Below are 25654 nucleotides of genomic sequence, written 5' to 3'. Positions count from 1 at the left end.
CTGTCACCCCTCCCGCCCAAAGGATCAAGCACATGCGCGTACTTTCCTCTAACCGGAGCACTAGCGCCTAGTGGCTAATGCTCCTGAATTGAACAAATCAATTGTGTGGCTGGACGGCATGCCGCCCCTTAATTTATGCTGCCCTAGGCCCGGGCCTTTGCGGCCTTGATGCAAATCCGGGCCTGAGGTTAACAGTTAGTCTGCAGCATCCACATAATCACTTTGAATTCCTTCTCCTCCTCTAACCCACTCTGCCCCCCCTGAATTTACTTTGGTTGTTGGCTACTGAGCATGCTCAGTTCTTCTCAACTCAGATAAACACACCTTCCACTATCACTGCAGCTCTCATAGAAATGTCCCCTAAACGTCCCTCCTAAACTCAGCTAACCATTACAATCCAAGCAGATTTTATCAAAGTAATTTGTGCCTGTGTAAACCTGCATTCCTCATTGTATTGAATTTTTAAAATGACTTCCTTCTTCTCTGTAACAATAAAACAATACATTGTACTAATAATCCTTATTGGAAGCAAAATCAGCCTATTGGGTTTACTTAAAGGAGAAACAAACCCTTAATAAAAAAAAAAACCCAGCCACTTCAGTAATGGTCAGAATGAGACCGGCACTTTGGCAATTTTCGCGAGTTTCGGCACATGCGCAGTTGTCGCGAAACAGAAAGTTCCTTCAACTTTGCATGTGCCGCTACACCGGTCTTATTCCGAAGTTAAGAAGATGGCTGCCGTGAACTCTGGACAGAATCTGCGCGGAGGGGTGCATTTGTCCGGGGTAACAGCTAGGCCGTGGGGGAGGAGAGGGGTCTATGTAGGGTAGGGCTTTTTTTTTTATTAAGGGTTTGTTTTGCCTTTAATGTTTACATTATTTTCTAGAAGACTTAAGGTATGAAGATCCAAATTACAAAATGATCAGTTATCCGGAAAACCCCAGGTCCCAAGCATTCTGGATAACAGGTCCCATACCTGTATTTGTTTTAGGAAAATGTGATGGTGCAGACAAATGGAGGTGATATATCCAGTACAAATGATGTGATTTGAGTGGGGAGATGTGCCCAACTTATATACATGTTAGGAAAAACATGTTCTTTAAGATTAAACTTATTATACTTATCAGGGTCACGTTAATGCACTCAAAGTATGGAACATTGGTGGATGATCGCAGAATCATTTTCATGGTGAAGAGAAACCCCTTCTCAACAGCCAAACAAGTGAACAACACTCTCCAGGAGGTAGGCGTATTGATATCCAAGTCTACCATAAAGAGAAGACTGCATGAAAGTAAATACAGAGGGTGCACTGCAAGGTGCAAGCCACTCATAAGCATCAAGAATAGAAAGGCTAGACCACTCATAAGCATCAAGAATAGAAAGGCTAGATCTAAAAAAACATCTAAAAAAGCCAGCACAGTTCTGGAAAAACATTTTTTGGACAGATGAAACCAAGATTAATCTCTACCAGAATGATGGCAAGAAAAAAGTATGGAGAAGGCGTGGAACAGCTCATGATCCAAAGCATACCACATCATCTATAAAAAGGAGGAGGCAGTGTGAAGGCTTGGGCGTGCATGGCTGCCAGTGGCACTGGGACACTAGTGTTTATCCATGATGTGACACAGGACAGAAGCAGTCGAATGAATTCGGATGTGTTCAGAGACACTGTCTGCTCAAATCCAGCTAAATGCAGTTAAACTGATTGGGAGGCGTTTCATAATGACCCAAAACATACAGCCAAAGCAACCCAGGAGTTTCTTAAAGCAAAGAAGTGGAATATTCTTGAATGGCCAAGTCAGTCACCAATTCAGCATTCATTTCACTTGTTGAAGACTAAACTTCGGACAGAAAGGCCCACAAGCAAACAGCAAAAAAGGAGGAAACCCAGAATCTGGTGATGTCCATGAGTTCAAGACTTCAGGCTGTCATTGCCAGCAAAGAGGTTTCAACCAAGTATTAGTATTATATTCAGTTTTCGAATTTGTCCAATTACTTTTGAGCCCCTGAAATGAAGTGATTGTGTTAAAAAAGGCTTTAGTTCCTCACATTTTTATGCAATCTTTTTGTTCAACCCACTGATCCGAGTTGTTTCATTTAAAATTCATTGTGGTAATGTACAGAACCAAAATTAGAAAAAAAGTCATGGACCTAACTGTATATGCTTCTTAAAAAATCCCATAGGAAAGAATAGAAAGTGAGTGGGTTTTATTGTGGCGAGTTCTAAATTCACACATTGACAGTGTGTGAAAACTGTTTCAGGGGTCAATGTGCAATGCACACGGCAACCAGCAGCTGCATGGATTTCTTAACAAATGTATATCTGTGTGTTACTTAGCGCTTACAAATCACTTCAGTCACCTGCAGAGCTCTCTTCTGAATCACGTGACTGATCTATGAACCCGTACCTCATGATAAAAACCAGAGTAGAGTAGAAGAGTTGGTAGGAGGCATATTTGGCGGCTTCTTCCTTGTGATCAGAAGCATGCACAGTTAAAGCCAGAACCAGATTACCTTTTAATTGTGTATGCGCCCAAATGGAAGTATGGTATGGGGGTGTGGCCTATATTGCAGTGCAAGGGTGTCATGTTTTGGGAGGGGACTTATTTGGTATATTCATTCTCTTCTAAAGCAGGCATACCAAACTGGTCTTTCTGAGCCTCCATGCAACCCTCTTGTTCTTATTTTGAGGGCCCGTGACACTTCTTGGTCCCAACAATTTATACAGTTCTGTATCAACGGTCTGCTTATTTCCTATAGGATTTGTGGTTTGCATTTGGGTTTTTTTTTTGGGGGGGGAAGGTTACATTGGTTACTAATGAAAAAAAATGTACAGCTGCCTAATAAATATTATAAAATATTTATAAATGTAGGAGCTTGTAATAGGGGGCATTGTTTTAAAACTATGATGAGCAAGTAATGCTAAATTACATTACACGGTTATATTTAAATAAAATCAGCACATTCTGCAGTGCTTTTACATATCATAAAAGGGGTGGTTCACCTTAAAGGTAACTTGTATTATGTTACAGAATGACCAATTCTAAGCAACTTTTTAATTGGTTTTCATTATTTATATTTTATAGTTATTTGCCTTTTTCTTCTGACTCTTTGCAGCTTTCAAATGGGTGTTGCTGACTCCCTTCTACAAAACAAATGCTCTGTAAGGCTACAAATATATTGCTATTATTACTTTTTATTACTGATCCTTCTATTCAGGCCTCTCCTATTCATATTCCAGTCTCCTATTCAAATCAATGCATGGTTGCTAGGGAAATTTGGACCCTAGTTACCAGATTGATTAAGATGCAAATTGAAGAGCAGTTGAATAAAAAGCTAAAAAACCACAAATAATAAAAAAATTAAAACAAATTGCAAATTGTCTCAGAATAAGACTGTACATCATACTAAAAGTTATCTCAAAGGTGAACAACCCATTTAACATCACTCATATCAGGCCCTGCCCAAGCAGAGCTCAAACACACACAGCCTTTTTTTGTGTGCAGAATTAGCATTTATAGTTTTTTTTTCAAAAGTGAAAAGCAGAGTCCCATATCTTACAAATGTATATAATTTCTTTCTTCCACAGATTTCTAAACAGAAAAAATAAGAATGAACAAAGCAATAGGAATTACCAAAGCAATGTCTTTATTCAAATTTATAGGATTCATTTTTCTGAAGTTTCAACTGCTAGAGTACCAAAATTAAAAAGAAAAAAACTAAAAAAGGAATAAAAAAAGAAATACAATTGGAAGGAGCCCCTCTTTCCAAGATATTCTCTTCAGGCATTTGTAAACACCTAAATGAAAGACCAGGCAGAGGGTAACATCCACCCAGCAGAGTGCAAACTTGGAGCCATATGGGGTTACTAAATATTGTGCACTTAAAGGAAAACTATACCCCCAAAATGAAAACTTAAGCAACAGAAAGGCATATTAAAGATTCATACCAAACGGTTACATATACGTATTTAAGTAATTATTACCCTTTACATCTCTTGCCTTAAACCACCATTTCATGTTGGTCTGTGTGCTGCCTCAGATCACCTGACCAGAAATACAACTCTAACTGTAAAAGACCATGTGACCTAACAAGTATGGTTTGTTGGTTTGTTTGTGTGTGTGCACCGTGAATTCTACGATCTCAGGGGGCAGCCCTTATTTTTTAAAATGGTAATTATCTATTTATGATTACCCAATGGCACGTACTACTAAAAAGTATATTAGTATGAAATTGGTTTATTTACATGAAGCAGGGTTTTACATATGTTTTATGCAATTTATGTTTAGAGACCTACATTATTCGGGGGGTATAGTTTTCCTTTAAAAAGATTGTCACACTCTAGTATGTCACCAAATTGTACTTGCAAAGGCTGGAGAGGAAAAAAACGCTTGGGTTTAGATATAATCACATGAATTAAGCCCATGCAAAAAACATAGAAAATATGCAATGAGATTTCTTTTGCTCTAAATATCCAGAGAGACGGACCAAGTTAGAAAAAAAATTAAATGTGAAAATAACTATAAAATACTTTGCATGGGAAAAGGTAAAAGTAGCTCTACTGGTAAACAGGAAATGCTAATCACAGTCCAGCCTCTGTGCTATCATCAGCACAGGTCTCTGCACCTGCAACTTGATCACATGCCTCAGTGATTGCATTGGCTGCAGCTTCAACATTAGCCTCCATAGGAGATGGTGGTCTGGAAAGAGGTTTGGGAGTCTCCTCAATCTCCCCAATTGTGTCAGAATGTTGTACAACTTCAGCCTTGCTTCCTTCCTCATTTTCTGCCTCCTGGTCAGATTCTGTAGTGAAAGCCAATGGGTCTTCTCGCTTGATTTTTTTTGAGCGCTCACCACTGCTACTCCGTTCACTACTTCGCTTCCTGGTTCTCTCTTTGCTACGGCTGGAGCGTCTACTTCGTTCACTCCTACGACTTCTCTCCTTACTACGGCTTCTTTCCCTGCTGCGTTTTGACCGCCTCTCTCTAGATCTATCCCTGCTGTGGCTTCTTTTTCGGTCCCTGCTGCGATTTCGAGAGTGCTTATCTTTGCTTCTTATGCGGTCCCTATCCTTGCTTCTTTCCTTACTGTTTCTTCTCTCTCTGCTATGGCTCCTGTCTTTATTTTCACTTCTATCCCACTTTCTACTATTCAGCTCTTGTCTCTCTGTGCTTTCATTTCTTTCATTTGCATCACTGCTATGACTTCTGCTTTGCCTCCTCTCTTTGCTATGGCTTCTGCTTCGCTCCATGCTCCTACTTACCCTCTCTTTACTTTCCTTGCTCTGGCTGCATGTTTCACTCCTTCCCCTGCTTCTACTGCGGCTCTTGCTCCTTCCACTATCTGGATTCTTATCCCTTCCATTTGCTCTGCCCGTACTCTGGCTTCTACTGGCTCTTCCCTTGCTGTGGCTTCTACTGGCTCTTCCCTTGCTGTGGCTTCTACTGGCTCTTCCCTTGCTGTGGCTTCTACTGGCTCTTCCCTTGCTGTGGCTTCTACTGGCTCTTCCCTTGCTGTGGCTTCTACTGGCTCTTCCCTTGCTGTGGCTTCTACTGGCTCTTCCCTTGCTGTGGCTTCTACTGGCTCTTCCCTTGCTGTGGCTTCTACTGGCTCTTCCCTTGCTGTGGCTTCTACTGGCTCTTCCCTTGCTGTGGCTTCTACTGGCTCTTCCCTTGCTGTGGCTTCTACTGGCTCTTCCCTTGCTAATGCTTCTACTTGCTCTTCCCTTGCTAATGCTTCTACTTGCTCTTCCCTTGCTAATGCTTCTACTTGCTCTTCCCTTGCTAATGCTTCTACTTGCTCTTCCCTTGCTAATGCTTCTACTTGCTCTTCCCTTGCTAATGCTTCTACTTGCTCTTCCCTTGCTGTGGCTTCTGCTACCCCTCCTCTCTTTGCCAACGCTCCTACTGTCTTGCCTCTCCTTACTGAGGCTCCTACTGTGTCGCCTCTCCTTACTGAGGCTCCTACTGGGTCTCCTCTCCTTACTGAGGCTCCTACTGTGTCTCCTCCCCTTACTGAGGCTTCTACTGTGTCTCCTCTCCTTACTGAGGCTCCTACTGTGTCTCCTCTCCTTACTGAGACTCCTACTGTGTCTCCTCTCTTTACTGAGGCTCCTACTGTGTCTCCTCCCCTTACTAAGGCTTCTACTGCTTCTCCTTTGTTTGCTGCGACTTCTGCTCCTTTCCCGTTGGTGGCTTCTACTATAGGACCGAGAGTGGGATCTGCCAATTGAAGAATGTTTTAAAGATGTTAAAAGGTAAAACAAAGAGAGGAAAAAGAGCTCTATGGTTTCTACATATGTTAAGAACATCAACTGTTTATATGTGGGGATATTTCCAGGAGATTTTTAACCCAATATTAACCTAATTTAGTTTGTCAGATTTCTGTACACCCTCGAAAACAGGAACTAGGGGCTGAAGGATCATATCTGTTTTTCTTTGCTGGGGTGATGTGCCATCGCATCATGACCTTATATGGCAGTATTTGGATCGATTTTTAATACAGTTTTCCAGATTATGTTCCATTCTTGTTGAGAAATTGTTTGTCCTATATCTGCCTCCCAGTCAATCATATATTTCAGAGGATGTTCCATACCCAACAATATCATTTGTTTACATAATAGAGAGAGGGTTCCCTTAAATTTTCCTGCTCGTTGGAAGAATGTTTCTAAAAATGTAGGTGGTCGGTTTTTAAAGAGAATATCTATTGACTTGATAAAATGATTAAGCTGGAAATATCTATACATTTCTATCTCAGGTAAATTATTTGAAAACTGAATATACTGCAGTGATTCTTTCTGTGGAAAGAAGCAGGTCTTGTATCCTATTGATATTGTTGTCTTTCCACCACTGAAAAGCAGGCGTGGCATAACTGGGGAGAAAAAGTGGGTTGTTATGTATAAGAGTGCTTTCCATCTCTGCCGAGTGGAATTTGTTTATGCTATTGTAGATGTGTAAATGGTATGTTTTAAAACAGATCCAGAAATCGGGAAGAATTTAATCTGCTTTTTATCCATCCATAGATAGGATGATAGGTCAGTAGGGTGTGCCATTAGTGACTAGTTGTACCCAGCGGTTTTCCAAATGTGGCGTGGTCTGGGAAAGTCTTGCAGCTTTATAGTACAAGTGTAAATTCAGTAGCCCTATCCCACACCGTTGAGTGTCTATACATGGTGCGTTTGTTTATAGGGTGGTGGTTTATTTGACCAAATAAATGTATTTATTTTAGTTTGGAAAAACTTAATATCTTTTATTTTGACCGTTACTGGTAACATGCAGAATTTATATTACTCTGGGCACTAAGGTCATTTAAACTGCATGGATTCTCCCATGGATTGCATATTGCAACCATTCTTCTTTAGTCTTTAGTTAGTTTTCTGATCATTTTAGGATAGTTAGTAGATTACATATTTTAAGAGGCTATACATAATTTTCAAAAGCCATGATTCTGACCTGGACCTGGAGTGGCTGCTTCTACTCCTCCTTGAGCGGGATCTAAATGATTAAGAAGAAGAAAAGGCCATTGAAAAAAAGCTTTCTACAAGGAAAAACAAATACTTATGGATAGTGACTGTAGTTAGCAAGTACATTACCTTTAGCCTCTATTCACTTAAAAGCATACTCTAGGGACCATAAAGTAAAAGAAATCTGAATTGCACGCTAAAATTAATATGTTAAAAAGGAAATTCACTGTGAACATTAACCTTTGACACATTGTAAAGTGTAGTATTTAAAGAGAATTTGCATGTTTTCATGTTTGCATATAGTGACCAGTGCTACTTACAAAAAACAGGTTGTTTAAAACTAAAACAATTGATGGAGACTGAAGCCTGAATACACAAGGGACTGATTCATTAAAAAAAGGAAAATAAAGGAAATAATTTTACCCCAAAAAGCCCTGCCGCCCACCTCCTAAAGACATAGATGCTTAATATATAGTGTGCCTTAGCTCTACAATTTTGGAGCATTAAGTGTTTGAAATGGACATTATGGAAGTCTCAGCAGAACCTCCTTTTCATTGGTCAGATAATTTCGAAGGATTGGTCGGGCTTCCCTGTCGTTCGGCAAGAAGAATCGTCGCGTCTATGGGGAGCTTTACATGGGCTTCTATTCAAGTCAATGCAGCAGTAGGAACAGTGTCAGGTTATAAGTGTAGTCCTTGGTGACCATACATGGGCCAACAAAAGCTGCCAGACAAAGTCAGCAGCTTATTGACTAGTGTAGGGGGCCACTCAATAGGGGCTTTCGTGGTTCATACCTGGCCAAAAATCTGCCAGATGATGATTGGGCAGGCTTAAAGGGGTTGCTCATTTTCAAACACTTATTTCAGTTCAGTTTTCCGATTGTTCAATTTTGAAACATTTAGTCGATACATTTCTCAGCAGCTTCTCTGAACTATTAGCAACTATTGTATCAATTCTAACAACTGCCTTTGATGAAACTCAGGTATTCTGCTCAGCAGGGACAAAGATAAGAAATATATCAACTAAATGTATCAATTTAGAACAGTTTAGCGAGTCTGCGACCCCCCTCACAGAGCTGCTTTAGAAAGGTGAAAAAAGTAATTGGAAAACATCTTTATTTCTGGTGAACTAGCTGAAACCAACTGAACTGAAACAAAGTGTTGGAAGGTGAACAAGCCCTTTAAAATTCCCATCGGATCCCACTGCCTGAATTCCTAGCCTTGTGATTTGATCATTGGGCCCTAGGGCCTGCAATTGGATCAGCCCGATATCTCCCACTCAAAGTGGGCATACCGGTGCTCATTTGGCAACCGCTCCAAGCAAGCGGATCTGCCCGTGTATGACCAACTTTACCCTACAGTTTTATGGAATGGATTAACAGCAAAAAATTACATAGGGACAAATATTTAAGTGAAATGATTATTGAAAGAGAGTCAAAAACAGATGAAGTTGAAGAACATCTGACTTTTTTCACTAATGTATGCATTTGCAATATTGTCCTAGTTACATTACTTGTAACTAGATTACTTTGTAAAAGTTGCAAATTTAAAGATTCTATATTAAAAAAAAAAAAAGTTCAACTTTACTGACCTGGAGCGACTGCGAGATGAAGAGCCTTTGGTCCTGGAGCCAGCCCCGTCTTCCACTAGCCGTATCTTGCGCCCATTGATTTCACTCCCATCCAACTTTTCTAATGCTCGCCTCAAGTCAGAGTAGGAACGGAATTCTATAATGCCTTCATTTTGTCGACGCTGGTGGGCATCCGCATAGGTAACCTCTCCAGCCTGGCGCATAAAATCCTGTGGGAAACAGATGGTAGGTATTTAATAGGACAATAAAGGATGTGAAGCACTACGTTGATAACCAGTGCCAATTGACAACTAACATGGATAACATGCCCCAAAAAAATTGTGACTGTTGTCTTTCAGCATTTCCAGACCTTCACTTAGGGATGTCTGTTTAAATAAACTATGAATAAAATTAACTTTGAATATACCAATTGGTTAGACACTTTTTTTTTTAGATGTCTTTCCAGTACATTCTCACTCATTTTGTGTGACTAAATTTCCCAATAAACAGCAAGAGCAGTTTCAGTAATTCTGATTTGTGCTCTGCTCAATCATTTTATGTTTAAATGCCTATTCACCCCGAAAGAGCAGACTCCTAATTTTATCTCTAGGAGAGCTCTTGCTCTTTTTTTTTTTCTTCATAAAAAGGATATGCAACCTATTTAAAAACCATCAAGTTTCCATTCCAATAAGGACAATGTGTAAATTATACAAATATGATGTAATGTAGACAAATCTTGACACACATGGCCTTGTTAAAACTAGAATATTGTTAACAGTTACACATTAGATTTAATAAATTTGGATTAATTAAATAATAAATTCTTATGGGAATAAATGTTTTCAGTTTATAAATGACTTGTGTTATTTTTTTACAACATAAAGGTTTGTTTTTGTTTTTTTAACTCCCATGAACTCAAAATTCAACCAATCGAAAAAAATGTTTTTTAAAAAATTACATAACATTTTTTATTTTCAGGTGAAAAGGATCGACCTGCAAACTCAAATCGAATTCGATTCGAGTTTTTTCTCTGAAAAAAACTTGAATGTCAGGAAGGCTGCAAACAACTCCAAATTGATCCTAGGATGTCTTCCATGGGCTAAAACAGCAATTCAGGTTTTAGGTAGCGAATAGTCTAATTTGAGTTCTTAAAGGAGAAGGAAAGCTTCAAGACGGTTTATTGCCAACAGATTAACAATAGTGCAAGCTAGAATGCTATATTTATTCTGCAGAATGCTTTACCACACCTGAATAAACAGCTCTAGACACGGTCTCTGTTTGTTTAGGATAGAAGCTGCCATATAAGTTTGGTGTGACATCACTTCCTGCTTGAGTCTCTTCCTGCTCACACAGCTCTGAGCTCAGATTACAGCAGGAATGAGAGGGAGGGAGGGGGAGAGGTGAAAACTGAGCATGCTCAAGCCCAAACCCTGGAGGTTTATGTTGAAAACAGGAAGTCTGATACAGAAGCCCATGTGTAAACACTCAGAGCAGCATTAATTTGAGGGTTTACTGGTGTATTTATATAAACCTTTCTGATAAAGCTTACTTAATTTTAGCCTTTCCTTCTCCTTTAAAGGGCCAGTGTATGATAAATTTCAAAAATCTAATTTTTGTAAAAACAAATCAAATTCTAGTAATTCCCTAGTCAAATTTAACAGTTTTGGCCATATAAAAACCTTGAATATGCCCCAAAGTGAACGATAAATACTAAAATTAAATCCATTGGCTTTTAAGTATGAAGTATTTCCCCAAGGAGCAGGTTTACTGGCTTAAGACACTGACATTGAAAATTTAACATCCATTTAACTATTGTAAGACCAAATTTTCTTTTAAACTTGGCTGTCAGTAATTTACATGGATTTGTAAAACTAAGTATTCATGTATTTCATATCATCAAAAAGTGTTTTGCTACTGCAAATGGTAGTTTACATTCTTTTAGCGCCAACTAATTATCTTTATACAAATGGAACGCTGCTCATAGCAAAATCTGCCACAAAGATAGCAAACTATTATACTGTAGTGATATACTCAAAAGGTTTTTATGCTGCCTACCTTCAGATCTTGCCAACTGCACCTTGATGATAGGTTCTCCACCCTCAGTCGGTACATTGTACGGACCGGAGGGCCATACTTGTCATTGGTACCTTTGCGGTAACCATACCCGCCTGGGACACAGAAAAAATTAAAAGGAAGGTTTTAGAGAAAAGAGGTTCTCAAGTAGGCAAAAAAAGAGACACCACACATACTACAAATGTATATTTTACATATACAGTGTCTGTTCTTAATAGACTATGATCAATTCTCATACCAAGCAATCTTGGTACAGCAACCCACTATTTCACCCACCCATTAAATTATTCAAAATCTTTCTAAAATATTCCCTCTAATGAACTGCATCTCTATCACTCAACCCATCACAACCAGTTCCCTCTCTTCTCGCTTACTTTATGATACCTCAGTTAACACCCACCCCCATACCAAGACCCTTCAGGTGTCCCACATGCAACATATCCCTTATCCCATTCACTTACCTTGGAGCAGGGGACTCCCTTCAGCCACCCGCGCTCCATTCACATGCCCCAGATCGTACGGCCGCGTGGACCCCCTGCAAGCGACTGCCAAACCCAACGCGCTCCCCCACGCACGCGCCCCCCCAGCGGCACCTCCTCGAATCTCACGAGAAGAACAAAGAGGAGGGGGGGGAAGGAAGAGGCTGCGTGGAATTTGCGTCTCCTGTCAGCCTTTGGCTAAGGAACCATTGGCTGTTCAGTTTCAGATCACCATTTTCCTTTCATATTATCCTTCTTCCCCTTCTTCAATAAATACTTTAAATAGCCAAGAGTCTATTCTAAACTTCATTGGAACTATTTTACGAGCTTTGCACTCTATGTGCTCTTTAGCATTAACTGTGGTGTGTCTGCTGAAATATGTTAAAAGCTGTGGCTATGCTAAGAGAAATCACAACAGAGGGGAGTCTTAACTAAACTTATTTTAAAAGGGATACCGATACCAGAACACAAGCAGCATTTCCTTAAAGGAAAAGTAACACCAAAAAATGAAAGTGTTTTAAAGGAATAAGGGTAAGACTAGAAGGACGTTTTCGGCACGATCCGTCGCTCGGTGACAAAACGCATGCGACGGAAATAAGGTAAGTGAATGCATTGTCTGATGAAGTTGCAGCGTTGATCGGACATGACACGACTGTCGGATGCAGACGCAGTGTGCAGCATCTGCATCTGACAGTCAAGTCATGTCGGATCAACACTGTGACTTCATCCAACAATGCATTCACGTACCTTATTTCCGTTGCATTTGTTTTGTCGCGACGAAAACGTACGTGTAGTCCTACCCTGACAGTATAATGTACTGTTGCCTTGCACTAGGAAAACTGGTGTGTTTGCTTCAGAAACCCTACTACAGTTTATATAAACAAGCTGCTGTGTAGCCATGGGGGCAGCCATAACAAAAAATGCTGCATGTGTATAGGTAAGAGTTACAAAGCTATGCTACTTATACATATATACACAATAAAATAAAAAAAATAAAAAATTATATATATATATATATATATATATATATATATATATTTGATCTTTCAAAGTGACTAGACACTAGGATTTATAAACAACAACAGGACAACAATCTGTTTGGTTCATATTGTTAATTAGATATTCAAGGTTAAACCTACTCTAATAAAAAAAAACAAACAAACACATCAGTCCTAATCAATTCTGGTACTGACCTGTAGGCATGAGCTAAAACGTCCTCTACAATTAAATCTGCCAATAATGGATTGTGATTAAATCTAATATACGCATACACGTGTAGATTTGTTTACTATATACTCACTTCGGATGTCCCTTCTTGGGGCACGTGCGTGCTCCACAATGACTCTCTCACCACATAGTTCCCTTCCACTCATTTCATAGACTGCGTCCTCTGCATCACGACTGTCTTCAAACTCTACAAAACCATACCTGTTAATGAAAAAAGGAATTCAAATCTCTTTAGACTCTAAAATGAAGGGCCTTTAAAATTAATCAATTCTGAGCTTTAACTCCAGAAACAATGTACCAAATCTGTTCTGCTACAGACTTTTAAACCACTGTAAATATTCAATGAATTTCACAAATGCTTAGAATTGCATTTTCTTTCATCATGCAAAAGTCATTATTCAAAAGTTTTTTTGGCAGGGAAATCTATTTATGAAAAAAGTAAGAAAATGAAAGAAGCACTGAAGCTATACAGCATCTACACTCACTATGCAATTGCCAGCAGGCATTATTCCTACTGAATCAAATCAGTTCTAACTGTGTTTAATATACAGTGCTTAAAATGGTTTGAGTACTAAAGTACTAAAATGATGCTTAATACCAGTTTTTGAGAGAGAAAAAAAACCTAAAAATATATTAAGGAGGGTATTTTTTTTCCAGAGAATGTGTAAGCCCTAAGGTTTAGTAAGAATAATTTTAGTATAGTTAAAATTTGGAGATAGCAGTTAAGATATATACAATTAATTAAAATGTACAAATTTAATAAAAGCCAAGACATTTGGTTTAACAATTATTCTGTGCTTGAGCTTGTTTAGAGAAATCAGAGTCCTGAAGCCATTAGCCTCATCTTAACGTGATAAGGAAAATAAAAAACGACTCTTTAAAAAATGAATTGAACATTAAGAGTTACCTAAAGGTTATGGTGATCATTTCCACAGGGAGGTCTGCTTTTGTAATTGTTACTTGAAATTCCTAAACCCGACTGTTTTACAAACAAATCAGTTTGTAACAATTTGTAACGCTAAAGGACTAATGTAGAACAAATATGGTAGCACCCTCAAAGCGGAACATGGGGGGGGGATCACAGAGGTAATGCAAAAGCCTTGGCAAATACTTTATGGCAAAATTATAAATAACATGCAAAGACAATGTTATGGTAGATGAAAAAAGGGTTTAATTGCTGGTGTCAGTATCGCTTTAATTTTATATAAGCTTCCAAAACTGATGCTTGACAAGTAACATCTAATCTAGCCTTACTTCAAAAACCACATCAGTCCAGATAAAAACAAAATCAATTATATAAAATGCTGATATGGATGCACCCGGAAGCTCTTAATTAAAGGAACAGTAAGACCAAAAACTGAAATTGTATCTAAGTAATGAAAATATAATGTACTACTGCACTGGTAAAACTGGTGTGTTTGCTTCAGAAAGACAACTATAGTTTATACAAACAAGCTGCTGTGTAGCAATGAAGGCAGCCATTCAAGCTGGAAGAAAAACTTAGAAAAGGCACAGGTTATATAACAGGTAAAACATCACTGTATTGGACAGGGCTTATAAGTTTTCTGATATATAACCTGTGCCTTTTCTCCAGCTTGAATGGCTGCCCCCATGGCTACATAGCAGCTTATAATATTATATTATTTCTGAAGCAAACACACAGCTTTTACCAGTTCGAGCTAACAGTATATATTTTAATTAAAATGTAATTTTTTCGTGTTACGTCCCTGCATGATGATGGTCAAGTTAACAATCATACATATATATATATATATATATATATATATATATATATTATATATACTATACATATATATATATATATATACATATATATATATATATATATATATATATATATATATATATAATATATACCCCCTCTTGTAAAATATAAGGATATTATAAGTTACCGAGGAGTTTCATGACCATATAAAAATACGAGGCCGAAGGCCGAGTGTTTTTATACAGGTCATGGAACTCCGAGGTAATTTCTAATATCCTTATATCCTTTGTGGACCAAAACGTCATGTCGGCTTGCATGTAATTTCACAATACAAGTTTGAGCATTTCACAAACTATCTCGGTGTTGCTGGTCTGCTTTTTGCTTTGTTTTCTGTTATACCACGAATAGGGGGGATCAATGTATTGCCATGAAGTGTAATGTTATACTGATTTCAGTGTTCTGGAAGACGTTGCTTACTGTGACTATCACATGTTTTAACATGATCACTTGCCACTAGTTGGAACTGGTATTGCATTAGAAAGTTTTCTAAAACAAGTGATGTGCATTGTCCAACTGCCAGCTGTGTTCAAACCTGTGTTCAGCAATAGGAGGCCAGATGTGGATATGCCTAAAGAAGGTGGTCACAACTTCAGTTACAGATAAATACATGCTGCACTTGCTATTGCAGCCTGAAAAGTTGTTCTGGATACTAAACATGCAGCAGATAGCTAACATATTCACATACTAGCACTGGGCAAATTGGCACATAGGACAGTAACTAATGGTAACAATAATTTTGCTTAAATGGTAAACTTAAAGTTAACTCTTAGTAGGATGTAGCGAGTGACATTTTGAGACCACTGGCAAAAGATTTTCATTTTTTTATGTTTTTTAAGTTATTAAGCTTTTTATTCAGCAGCTCTCCAGTTTGCAATTTCAGCAATTTGGTTGCTAGGGTCCAAATTACCCTAGTAATCATGACTTGAATCAGAGCATGGAACCTGAATAAAGAGACGAGAATTCAAAAGTAGCAATAACAATAAATTTGTAGCCTTGCGAAGCATTTCTAAAGATGGGGTCTGTGAACCTCCATTTGTAAAGTTCGGAAGGTTAAGAAGGCAAATAAATTAAAAAAAAAAAAAAAACTATAAAAGAAATAAAGAAGACCAATTAAAAAGTTGTTTAGAATCGGTCATTCTATAACGTACTAAGATTAACTTAAAGGTGAACCTCCCCTTTAATCGTTTAAATTGTATAAAAACAATATCCCAGTCGCGCCATGGGTCACTGGCTGCCCAGATGCAGATTTGCCCAGTGTTAGTAAAGAAGCGCCAATGTGTCCCTCGCTGTTCAAGGTTCCACCACGCATCTCACCCGTTTTTTAAATCCACTTCAACAATTTTGCCGTAGCCTTTAAAGAACCTCTCCACGTCTCGTTCCGTGGCTCTGTGGCTGAGGCGACCAATATAAACCCTGGGCATCGTTGATCGCGACATGGCGACGGTGGTGGCGAAGCGCTCTTATACGTCGTACGCTTCTAAGAGCTCCTGCCGTTCTACAGTGAGTCCCACGAAGGTTCTGCTGGGTAGCACTCACTCTGCCACTGCGCAGGCTCCAGACCGGAAGAGGAAAGAAAATGATACGTTCACTGTGCGTAAGCCTCCACGTGGGGCGTAAATCGTGATTGGCTCAGCAATGTTCCTGGATGGCGCCCTCTTGTAGGTTATAGGCTAGAGACAGTTAGATTGGCAATGCAATAATTGCAGTTATAAAATCAGTCCAGGAGACGACAATGCCTGTACACGTGTAAGCCATGCGGGGAGTCATTATTTACAACCAGTATGGCGCTGCTGTCGTTAATAACACAATCTATACACACACTGCAATCTAGCAAGATAAATGGAGCGCGCCCTATTTGCTGGGAATGTAAATCAGCAACGGCACAGGGGTCAGCTCCACACCATGTTTCTAGAGCATTGTCATTTATTGGTCTAAAATGAAAATATAAATGCTTATGCCACCATAAATTGCCCAAACATTGTACCAGTTTAAAAGTATCTTTCTGAATTTGACACTTAGAGGAGAAACAAACCCTTAAAGGGATGCTGTTATGGGAAAATATGTTTTTTCCCCAAAATGCATCAGTTAATAGCACTGAAATCCATTTCTCAAAAGAGCAAACAGATTTTCTTATATTCAGTTTTGAAATCTGAGGCTAGACATATTGTCAGTTTCCCAGCTGCCCCAGTCATGTGACTTGTATCCCTTAAATAAAAAAAAACCCCTAACCTACATAGACTAAATACAGTTTAAAGCCAATAATCATGCCATCTGTGATTGTATAGTACAGTTCAGTTTTGCTTGTACACTAAACACTTTTTAGCAGGCCTTGACGTGTCATGCTTACAACTAATTGTCTCAATAGTGCGCATAAAGTCTGCAAATATGTCATGTTCTTCAGTTTATAGTAAAGGGTATGGGTAAGGCTGCTTTCACAAACTATTTTTTTTTACTGGGGCTGCACACAAGTGTAACATTTTGGGCCTCTGTCATATTAATCAGTACAGGTATTATCTGAATAATTGGTGCTTATTAACCGAATAATTGGTACTTCGGGTTTCCGGATAAGGGATCTTTTAATAATTGGGCTCTTTATGCTGTAAGTCTGCTAAAAATCATTAAAACATTTGTTAAATCCAGTAGGATAGTTTTGCAACCAATATGGATTAGTGCAGCTTAGTTAGGATAAGTAGCACGTGCTGTTACAGAGAAAAAGGAAAACTTTTTATTAAAACTGTAATTATTTGCTTAAAATGGAGTCCATAATTTGCAGCTTTCTGGATGACTGTTCGAAATATTGGATTTCAGTTTCAGTTGACCACCTGTATTTATTTTATGGCTATCCTGGACATGTACCGAAACTGCTGCATTCTGTTTATCTTTAAACAGATAAAAAACTATGTCTATGTAGTAAGTATCCTTGATAGGGTATAGTTTGTATATTCCTAGCTATATACATAAACAGGCCTCCAGCCCTACATCCCTCCTCCAGCTGAGTTGCTATAAATAAATGTAAAATTTTATGAATTATAAAAAGAAACATTTTTATTTTGTAGCAGAGGTTCAATATATTTTGTATACTCTGTAATGTTTACTTTACCTTTTTCATAACCTTCTACCTGAGATGACATCTACTGACATCAGTATTTCTTTTTTCTTGGGGGGGATGTAATATGTTTTAATAGCGCAAAAAATCTTCGCAAAGAAGCTTGCAAACGTTAGCGACCATGTTTGCGTCCTTTTTGACTGGTTAAAGGCCTCAACAACTTAATTGTAGAGTTTGCAAATGATTCGTTTTTGTGAACGTTGATGTAATAAAATTACAAAACATTTTTTGATACCAAATATTTAACAAAAGTAGGCATGCATGAATCCAGGGACTCGGCCAGAATTCAGCCTTTTTCAGCAGGATTCAGATTCGGCCAAATGCTTCTGCCCGGCTGAACCAAATCCTAATTTGCATATGCAAATTAGGGACGGGGAGGGAAATCGTGTGACTTTTTGTCACATGACAAGGAAGTAAAAATATGTTTTCCCCTTCCCATCCCTAATTAGCATACGCAAATTCAGATTCGGTTCGGTATTCGGCCAAATCTTTTGCAAAGGATTCGGGGGTTCAGCCGAATCAAAAATAGTGGATTTGGAGCATTCCTAAACAAAACTCAAACGAAATATAATATTCACCAGCGATTGATTTTACATTGCGAGCAGTGCTAAACATTCGCAAAAGTGCCATTTTAAATAATGCTTGTGACTTTTAATTACAGACATTGCTAGAAACAATGTATAAAAAAAATCCTTTCCAAGTTCCGTCAATGTCTTATAGGAAAACTATACCCCCCAAACAATGTAGGTCTCTATTAAAAGATACTGAGTAAAACAGCTCATGTGTAAAACCCTGCTTCATGTAAATGAACCATTATCATAACAATATATTTTTTTAGTAGTATGTGCCATTGGGTAATCATAAATAGAAAATTGCCATTTTAAAAAATAAGGGCTGCCCCCTGGGATCGTAAGATTCACTGTGCACACATACAAACCACATGTAAGGTCACATGAGCCAATTAACAGACAGAGTTGTGTCTTTTGCTTCCTCACTTCTTCCTGTTACAGTTAGTGTTGTAGTATTTCTGGTCAGGTGATCTCTGAGGCAGCACAGATAGAGTCACGAAATGGTGGTTCAAGGCAAGAGATGTAAAAGGGCAATATTTATGTAAATATATATTCCAGTTTGGTAAGATTCTTTAATATGTCATTCAATTTGATACAAACTATCTGTTGCTTAAGTATTCATTTTGGGGGTATAGTTTTCCTTTATGTACTTTTTTCATTCATCTTCTTATACTGCTTTTAATTGCAATTACTTTTACAAATAACTAAAATCAATGAAAATCAATATATAATGGAAACTGCTTAGAATTTTTCATTATGCCAAAAACAGTTTTGAGTAGACATCAGAGGATTCTTCATTCCCAAGCCCAGCCACTAGATGAAGTACAACAATCATTTTATCCACAGCTATTCTGAAGAAGTTTCCGTGGGCAATAAAAAAATCAGTCTCCACTTCCTGTTACTTAGGAGGAAGATCTTTGGCTGCACCAGGGAAGCTGGATAAGATGGATTAGTGTAGCTATGCTCTCAGATACCCCATGTCATCTGACAGACAGGAGCCTCTATTCGTGCTCCTGGTTACTGAACACGAGGAGATGGAATGTTTATGATGTGTCCTCTCTGTGACTGTTGAAACCAGTAAGAGTAGATAGGGTTATGGCAGTGTGTGCAAAGTACTTACTATGCACACAACACCAGGGAGTTTTAGTTACTATTCCTAAAGTGGGCTTTGGATTATACAAGCTTTCTTATGGCACTCTAGCACTATTGTGACAGCTCAACAGAATGCAAAGGTTTACCAAGCATGCTGGGAACTCTTCACTGAGCTGCCGGAGTGAGAGAAAGGAAGGCTTCAAGGTATGGGCTGCCAGTGCATATGGTGTTTGCGTGTTTATCATTGTATTACAGGTACTGTTTGTGTCTGTATAATTGTGTCTATGAGTGTGCATATCTATTCTTTTATTGTAAACTCTAATGAGCAGGACCTTATTAAGCTCCTATATTGATTAGTATTTAAACATTGCTGTGGTGCAGGGCTACCGAATAAGGTGGAACTTTATAAAATACATATGCATAATAACAGTGTATCAGTATGACAGTGTGTTTGTATCTGTATGACAGTGTGCATTTAAGTCTATTGTATGATAGTATACTAAAGCAGCAGCACCCACAGAAAAGCCCATGATATTTATTTGTTGAAAATGTACCTTAAGTATATTGTGCTGCTCAGGGCCCCCTATTAATTACTTCTGGGTCTCATTTTAATAATGCAAGGCATTGTTGTTGTGGCTGTAGGTTCTTTAATTGCATGTATTGTAAGAAAGCTGTAAGTGTTTCATTTGCTAGTTATCTTCAGTGTGATCTGACTCCTACAGCTTGCTAGGTTTTGGACCTGTTTGGCGATATCAAGGTTTCATTAAGGTACTTAAACGAGAAGGAAAGGCTCTTGGGGCTGCCAAATGTTAGGCACCCCCAAGTGATTGTATTGACTTACTTGAAACACTGGGCCAGTGCTCCTATCAGCAGAAATTGGAAATTTGAAGAAAGAAGAAACCGGAAGAGGATCGCTCTGTGGTGCTCACTGGTATAACCCGGGGCCGGTACTCCTATCAGCAGAAAACTGCAGGTAAGTCAATACAATCACTTGGGGTGCCTAACATTTGGCACCCCAAGTGCACAAAGCCTTACCTTCTCCTTGAAGTGTAATAAACATGCTTTAAATAAATGTATAAAAAACTATATTTTACCAGATAATATTTATATAGGACAATATTTATGCACATGAAAGCTATACGTTACATTCTGCATTTGGGGGGACAATATGCTTTGAATGTCCCCTGTCGATACAAATGTCCATTATGCCAAGGCTACAAATGTTTGTTGTGAACAAAAAAACTGACAGTTGGTCTTCCTGTAGCTTGTCACTTCTTGTTAGATATTAACTGAATAGATTTTCAGTATATCCTTTAATCCTCTTGGTTAACATGATGAATCCTAAACTAAACCCAAAGAAATGCAACCTGGTAATATGGGACTTGTAGGTGATAATTATATGTGCAGTAGCAATAAATGAAATAGGAATAGTAATGAGGGCTTATAGGGAGAGGTTATGTGGAGCAATAAGAGGAAGAATATCAAGAGGTAACATGGAGATAGGAGAAGTTCCACTGAGATGTTATATGGAAAGATAGAATGTGTTATAGGGTGATGGGAGTTCAAGAAAGGGTTATAATGAGGAGCTATATGGGGAGAGAGGATGCGTTATAGGAATATGGTATATAGAGAGACAGGAGAAAGTACAATGGACATAGAAGTTTTATTAGAGAGGGGTGAGGTATATGGACAGGTTAAATGGAGAGAAAGGAGGAAGTACAGGGGGAGGTTATATGCAGGACCGCCATCAGAAATCGCAGGGCCCCATACAACAAAATTTCCTGGGCCCCCTGGGCTGCGCCCACCGCAAGCCCCACCTACAGGTCCGCCCCCACCACACAGTAAAAAAACAAAAAAATATTGGTGGCTAGGGTTCCCACATGTTAATAAAAAATAAAAAGATATTGGTGGTCAGGACCCCCCATAAAAAAACATTTGTGGCCAGGGCCCCCTATTAAAAAATATTGGTGGCTAGGACTCCACATGAGAAAAAAAATTTGGTGGCCAGCCCCCCGCCCACATTATAAGAAAATTGGTGGCCAGGGCCCCTTAAATGTCCATGCCTTACCGAAATCAGCAGCTCTCAGAAAGATGGGGGGGCCGGCTAATCAAGTAAGTGTGGAGTGGCTGGGCCCCCCTTACCCTCAGGGTCCCCTACAACTCTCCCCCCAGTCCCCCCCTGATGGCTGCCTTGGTTATATGGATAAAGAATGAGTTATGGAGTAGGTTATATGGAGAAGAAATAAAGAGGAGCAGCCAGTATGCTCCTGCTCAGCGATTAACACTAGGGAGCCTACACTGAATGCAATGTAGGCGCACATAGCAGCAATTAACCCTTCTGTGTTACTTTCCTTGCTCAGTCTAAGCATGGAGCAAGGTGCAACTGATGTGAGAATGCATGATGCAGATGGGAGGGGGGCACTTTTGAAAAAAGTGGTTTTGACCAAGGCAGACACCACTTGATTCTCAACCATGTCTCCTTTGTTTGGCAGTATATCTGTGAACATATTTTCCTCTGCCTTCTCATCTTCTACGCTCTATTCTACATGGTTTGCAGTGTATGTACAGGCGCCATGAGGTAAGACATTAACATTTATTGCCAAAACAGCTTGGATTCCCTCAGTGGTGCTTTTTGTGGAGAGACAGTTTGTATCTTGAGATAGGAGAAAGTACAGGGAAAGATTATTTTATTCATTATAATACACAAGAGACACCTTGCTCTACAGATTGAAAGGAAACTGTTATAGTCTGACTGTTATGGTCAGTTCCTCACCCACCTTAGGATCACAGTGTAATGCAACCCCTTTCAATTTGTACCATTGTAAAGAGGTGGATCCAGATAAAAATGAATTGAACAATTTGAGTTGGGGTTTCCCACACACTATAAGCTCTAAGTGTGTGGGAAACTTGTCCCAGCCCATAGCCTATCATGGGTTATTTTTGCTCTGTGAATCAGCTATGTCTGTGTGAAAAAAACCCCCATTATTTTTGATAAATTTAGATAGTGTTTATGCACCTTTTAGGGGAGGACTCCACGGACGATTCCGGCACGATCCGACACGCTGCGCAAAACCGCATGCATCACGTGTTGCATCAACAATGCGACACAATCCGACACTAGCATTACTTACCTTATTTCCGTTGCATCCAATGTGACACCTGCGTTTTTGTCCTGCCCTTATACATAACCCCTACTCAATTAGTTGATGTAAAAAGCAGGGGGGGGGGGGGTAATTCCGTTTAACTTTGTACTTGCATGATATTCTTATAGTGGAAAAGGCATTGGCATCACACAGGCATGGTTGCCCTTAATTTTTTTAATCAAACGTTTTCTTTGTTAACAGGATAGAAACATTTGACTGGAAAATCCCCTTTGACCATAAAAAGGAGCCATCACTCAGCAATGTTGATTATCTAGGTGAGTACTGATCAAACTTTAAAATGTATGTTTGTGGTAAATAACAGGTATAGATGTCAGTCCTCACATGTTGAGAGTTGCATATCACCACTATACAGGGATGGTCATCATGTAGTGTATCAACAAGTCAAAGATTGGGGCCAGCTTATAAGACATTAAAGGAAAACTATACCCCCAAAATGAATACTTAAGCAACAGATAGTTTATATCAAATTGAATGACATATTAAAGAATCTTACCAAACTGGAATATATATTTACATAAATATTGCCCTTTTACATCTCTTGCCTTGAACCACCATTTCATGACTCTATCTGTGCTGCCTCAGAGATCACCTGACCAGAAATACTACAACACTAACTGTAACAGGAAGAAGTGAGGAAGCAAAAGGCAGAACTCTGTCTGTTAATTGGCTCATGTGACCTTACATGTGGTTTGTATGTGTGCACAGTGAATCTTACGATCTCAGGGGGCGGCCCTTATTTTTTAAAATGGCAATTTTCTATTTATGATTACCCAATGGCACATACTACTAAAAAAGTATATTATTATGATAATGGTTCATTTACATGAAGCAGGATTTTACATATGAGCTGTTTTACTCAGTATCTTTTAACAGAGACCTACATTGTTTGGGGGGTATAGTTTTCCTTTAAGGGGCAGAGCAGATTTATCAAAGGTCGAGGTGAATTTTTGAATGAAAAAAATTTGAACCTAAAACCTGCCGAATTGCTGTTTTAGCCTCCTAGAACCTATTTGGAGTCAATTGGTGGACTTTGAAAAATCAAAGGTTTTTTTGGGAAAAAATTGGAATCTAATTCAATTGAATGCACTATTCCTTTGATTCGTACAATTCGAATTCGTCCGAAGCCGAACCTATTCGACCAAAAAAAAAAACAGACTTAATTTCGGTTGGTCTATTTGAATTCGAAAGTTTTTTCAATTCGAACCTTGATAAATATGCCCCTATTTTAGTGGAGCTGTACCTACATTACTGATGCTCTTACTGGGATAACTTGCTTTCATTGTCTCTTTTTATTACTGTTCTTTTTAGCACACTATCACATGTGCACACACACACACACACACACATACAATATGGTTGATGTTATCACTGTGGCACCAGGATTTATGGATTAAGAATAACTGACAAAGCTATTTGTAACTGGTCAGAATGAATACTTTCTACACACTATTATGCTGATGAAAAAGGGATTGTGACTTTATATATAATTATTTCTTTATCTTTTCTCAGTAAGCGTGATGTCACTAGAGATTACATTTATTCTGAGTGGTCTCCTGTTTGTCCCTTTAGTGGGCTCGTTGGTGTGGGACTATGCCATCACTGTCACCACTCTCCATGTATGCATATGTTGCATAGGTAAGTTAAACCACACTTTATTTAGGACACATCAGTATCACACCTGGTGAATGGGATTAAAAAATAATGTGCCTTGAATCCTTTTTACTGTCTTGCACGCACATCAGACCAACTGAGAATGCCTTTACTAAACAATGTTTTTTGTGTTACCATAACCATATCTAAACTAAGGGAGCCTGTAACCAAAGTTTGAGTTAACTTTATATTATGTATTACTTCTTATGATGTTTTTGTATATGTTAAGTGACTCAATTCTTCTGCCAGTAACCCCATTCAGTTCTGATATTAGGGCCAGTGATATTGATTTACAGAGTTAGAGATCACCACAGTCCGCTAGAGTGAGATACCACCTCTCCATTCATTGGGTGAAAGTTCACCCTTTGATAAATACGCCTTTAAAAATCCCATAGAAATGAATGGAGAGAGGTGGTATTTCCCTCTAGTGGACTGTGGTGATCTCTAACTTCACTGTTTGATAAATATACCCCTCTATGTCTGCAAATACCGTCAGCATGCACCCAGTGGATTTTGGCTTGGAAATGCGAAAACATGCATTTTTTTCCCGCTGAAATCTGCCCCGTATGCATAAGACACTGGATAACAGCAGCTGTATGCATCATAATGAACAAAGTAATCTACTTAATTATGTATTTGTATTTTTTACAGTGATCATGGAATTCCCTTTGATGTGGGAATGGTGGCTTGAAATAGGTACGGTCAGTTGTTTTCTTTTATGTGAAGGAATAGGAACAGATTGGCCTACATTTTCTATTTATCTTACATTCCTACATACAGGCTTACATTTTGCCATGACAATTTATAAAAATTGGCCATACGTGGACACCCCATATTGTATCTCTTGTTCCAATTTGATGTTAAGTCAGATAAACCATTCTCGTCTGTGCTCTGACATATTCTGTTCCTTGTTACAGGCTGTGGAATGCTTCTGATGCTTGTCTGTGGACAGACTCTTGCACATTTAACTTTTAGAGGGACATCCTACAAGCATTCTGATTTCTAGAAATGATGCCAAAAATACTCGTCTTCCATCATTACAAGTGTGATTTCAAAAGCCAATCCCAGAAAGGGCCTTTTTTTTTTTTTTATTCTTAAAACAGAAGTAGTCAAAATGTCTCTCCAGCGATACAAAAACAAACAAAACAATTCTCAGGGAATCACGTTTCTTTTGTATGTTAATATAATGCCAATAAATTTTTCATGTTTAACCAAACTGCTTTCCCCCATCAGTGAACCTAAAAATGTATAAAAATGGCACATGGGGCATTTTATTTTGAGTAATTATTCAGGAGTGTGGATGCCTGGGGTTTTGGTTGGCAATCACTTCTAGGTACACTTATTTATCAAAGGCCGAATTGTAGAGGGTTATTTATTAAATTCCAAATACAAAAATCCTAAAAAACTTGATTTTTATTTATTTATTTATTTTTTAAAAATTGTGAATTTTTTTTTAGCGCAAAGCAAATCTTCGGGA

General features: G+C 38.6%; 2 protein-coding genes across 3 annotated transcripts; one reads left to right on the top strand and one right to left on the bottom strand.

The window, feature by feature from the left end:
• Positions 1-3631: 3631 nt before the first annotated feature.
• On the bottom strand, positions 3632-16183 carry LOC108708224 (serine/arginine-rich splicing factor 4). 2 transcript variants are annotated; one of them, XM_041582138.1, is made up of 6 exons: positions 15911-16183; positions 12884-13011; positions 11087-11199; positions 9053-9261; positions 7452-7493; positions 3632-6221 (listed from the first exon to the last, which is right to left on the bottom strand). In XM_041582138.1, the coding sequence occupies exons 1-6, from the start codon at positions 16030-16032 to the stop codon at positions 4583-4585; spliced, it is 2253 nt and encodes a 750-aa protein (XP_041438072.1). In that variant the 5' UTR covers positions 16033-16183; the 3' UTR covers positions 3632-4582. The 2 variants fall into 2 exon arrangements, with proteins under 2 accessions (XP_041438072.1, XP_041438073.1); XM_041582139.1 differs by lacking the exon at positions 15911-16183 and adding an exon at positions 11566-11781 and having other exon boundaries at positions 12884-13016.
• A 2728-nt stretch (positions 16184-18911) lies between these two features.
• Positions 18912-25408, top strand: LOC108708223 (transmembrane protein 244). Its single transcript, XM_018246699.2, has 6 exons — positions 18912-19567; positions 21856-21941; positions 22708-22781; positions 24037-24162; positions 24829-24873; positions 25095-25408. The coding sequence occupies exons 1-6, from the start codon at positions 19496-19498 to the stop codon at positions 25181-25183; spliced, it is 492 nt and encodes a 163-aa protein (XP_018102188.2). The 5' UTR covers positions 18912-19495; the 3' UTR covers positions 25184-25408.
• Positions 25409-25654: the final 246 nt, after the last annotated feature.

The sequence above is a fragment of the Xenopus laevis genome, chromosome 2L, assembly GCF_017654675.1.
Source record: "Xenopus laevis strain J_2021 chromosome 2L, Xenopus_laevis_v10.1, whole genome shotgun sequence".
Taxonomy (NCBI): Eukaryota; Metazoa; Chordata; class Amphibia; order Anura; family Pipidae; genus Xenopus; species Xenopus laevis.
Note: the sequence above shows the minus strand (reverse complement) of the source record. Positions and strands in the feature narration are given on the sequence as shown.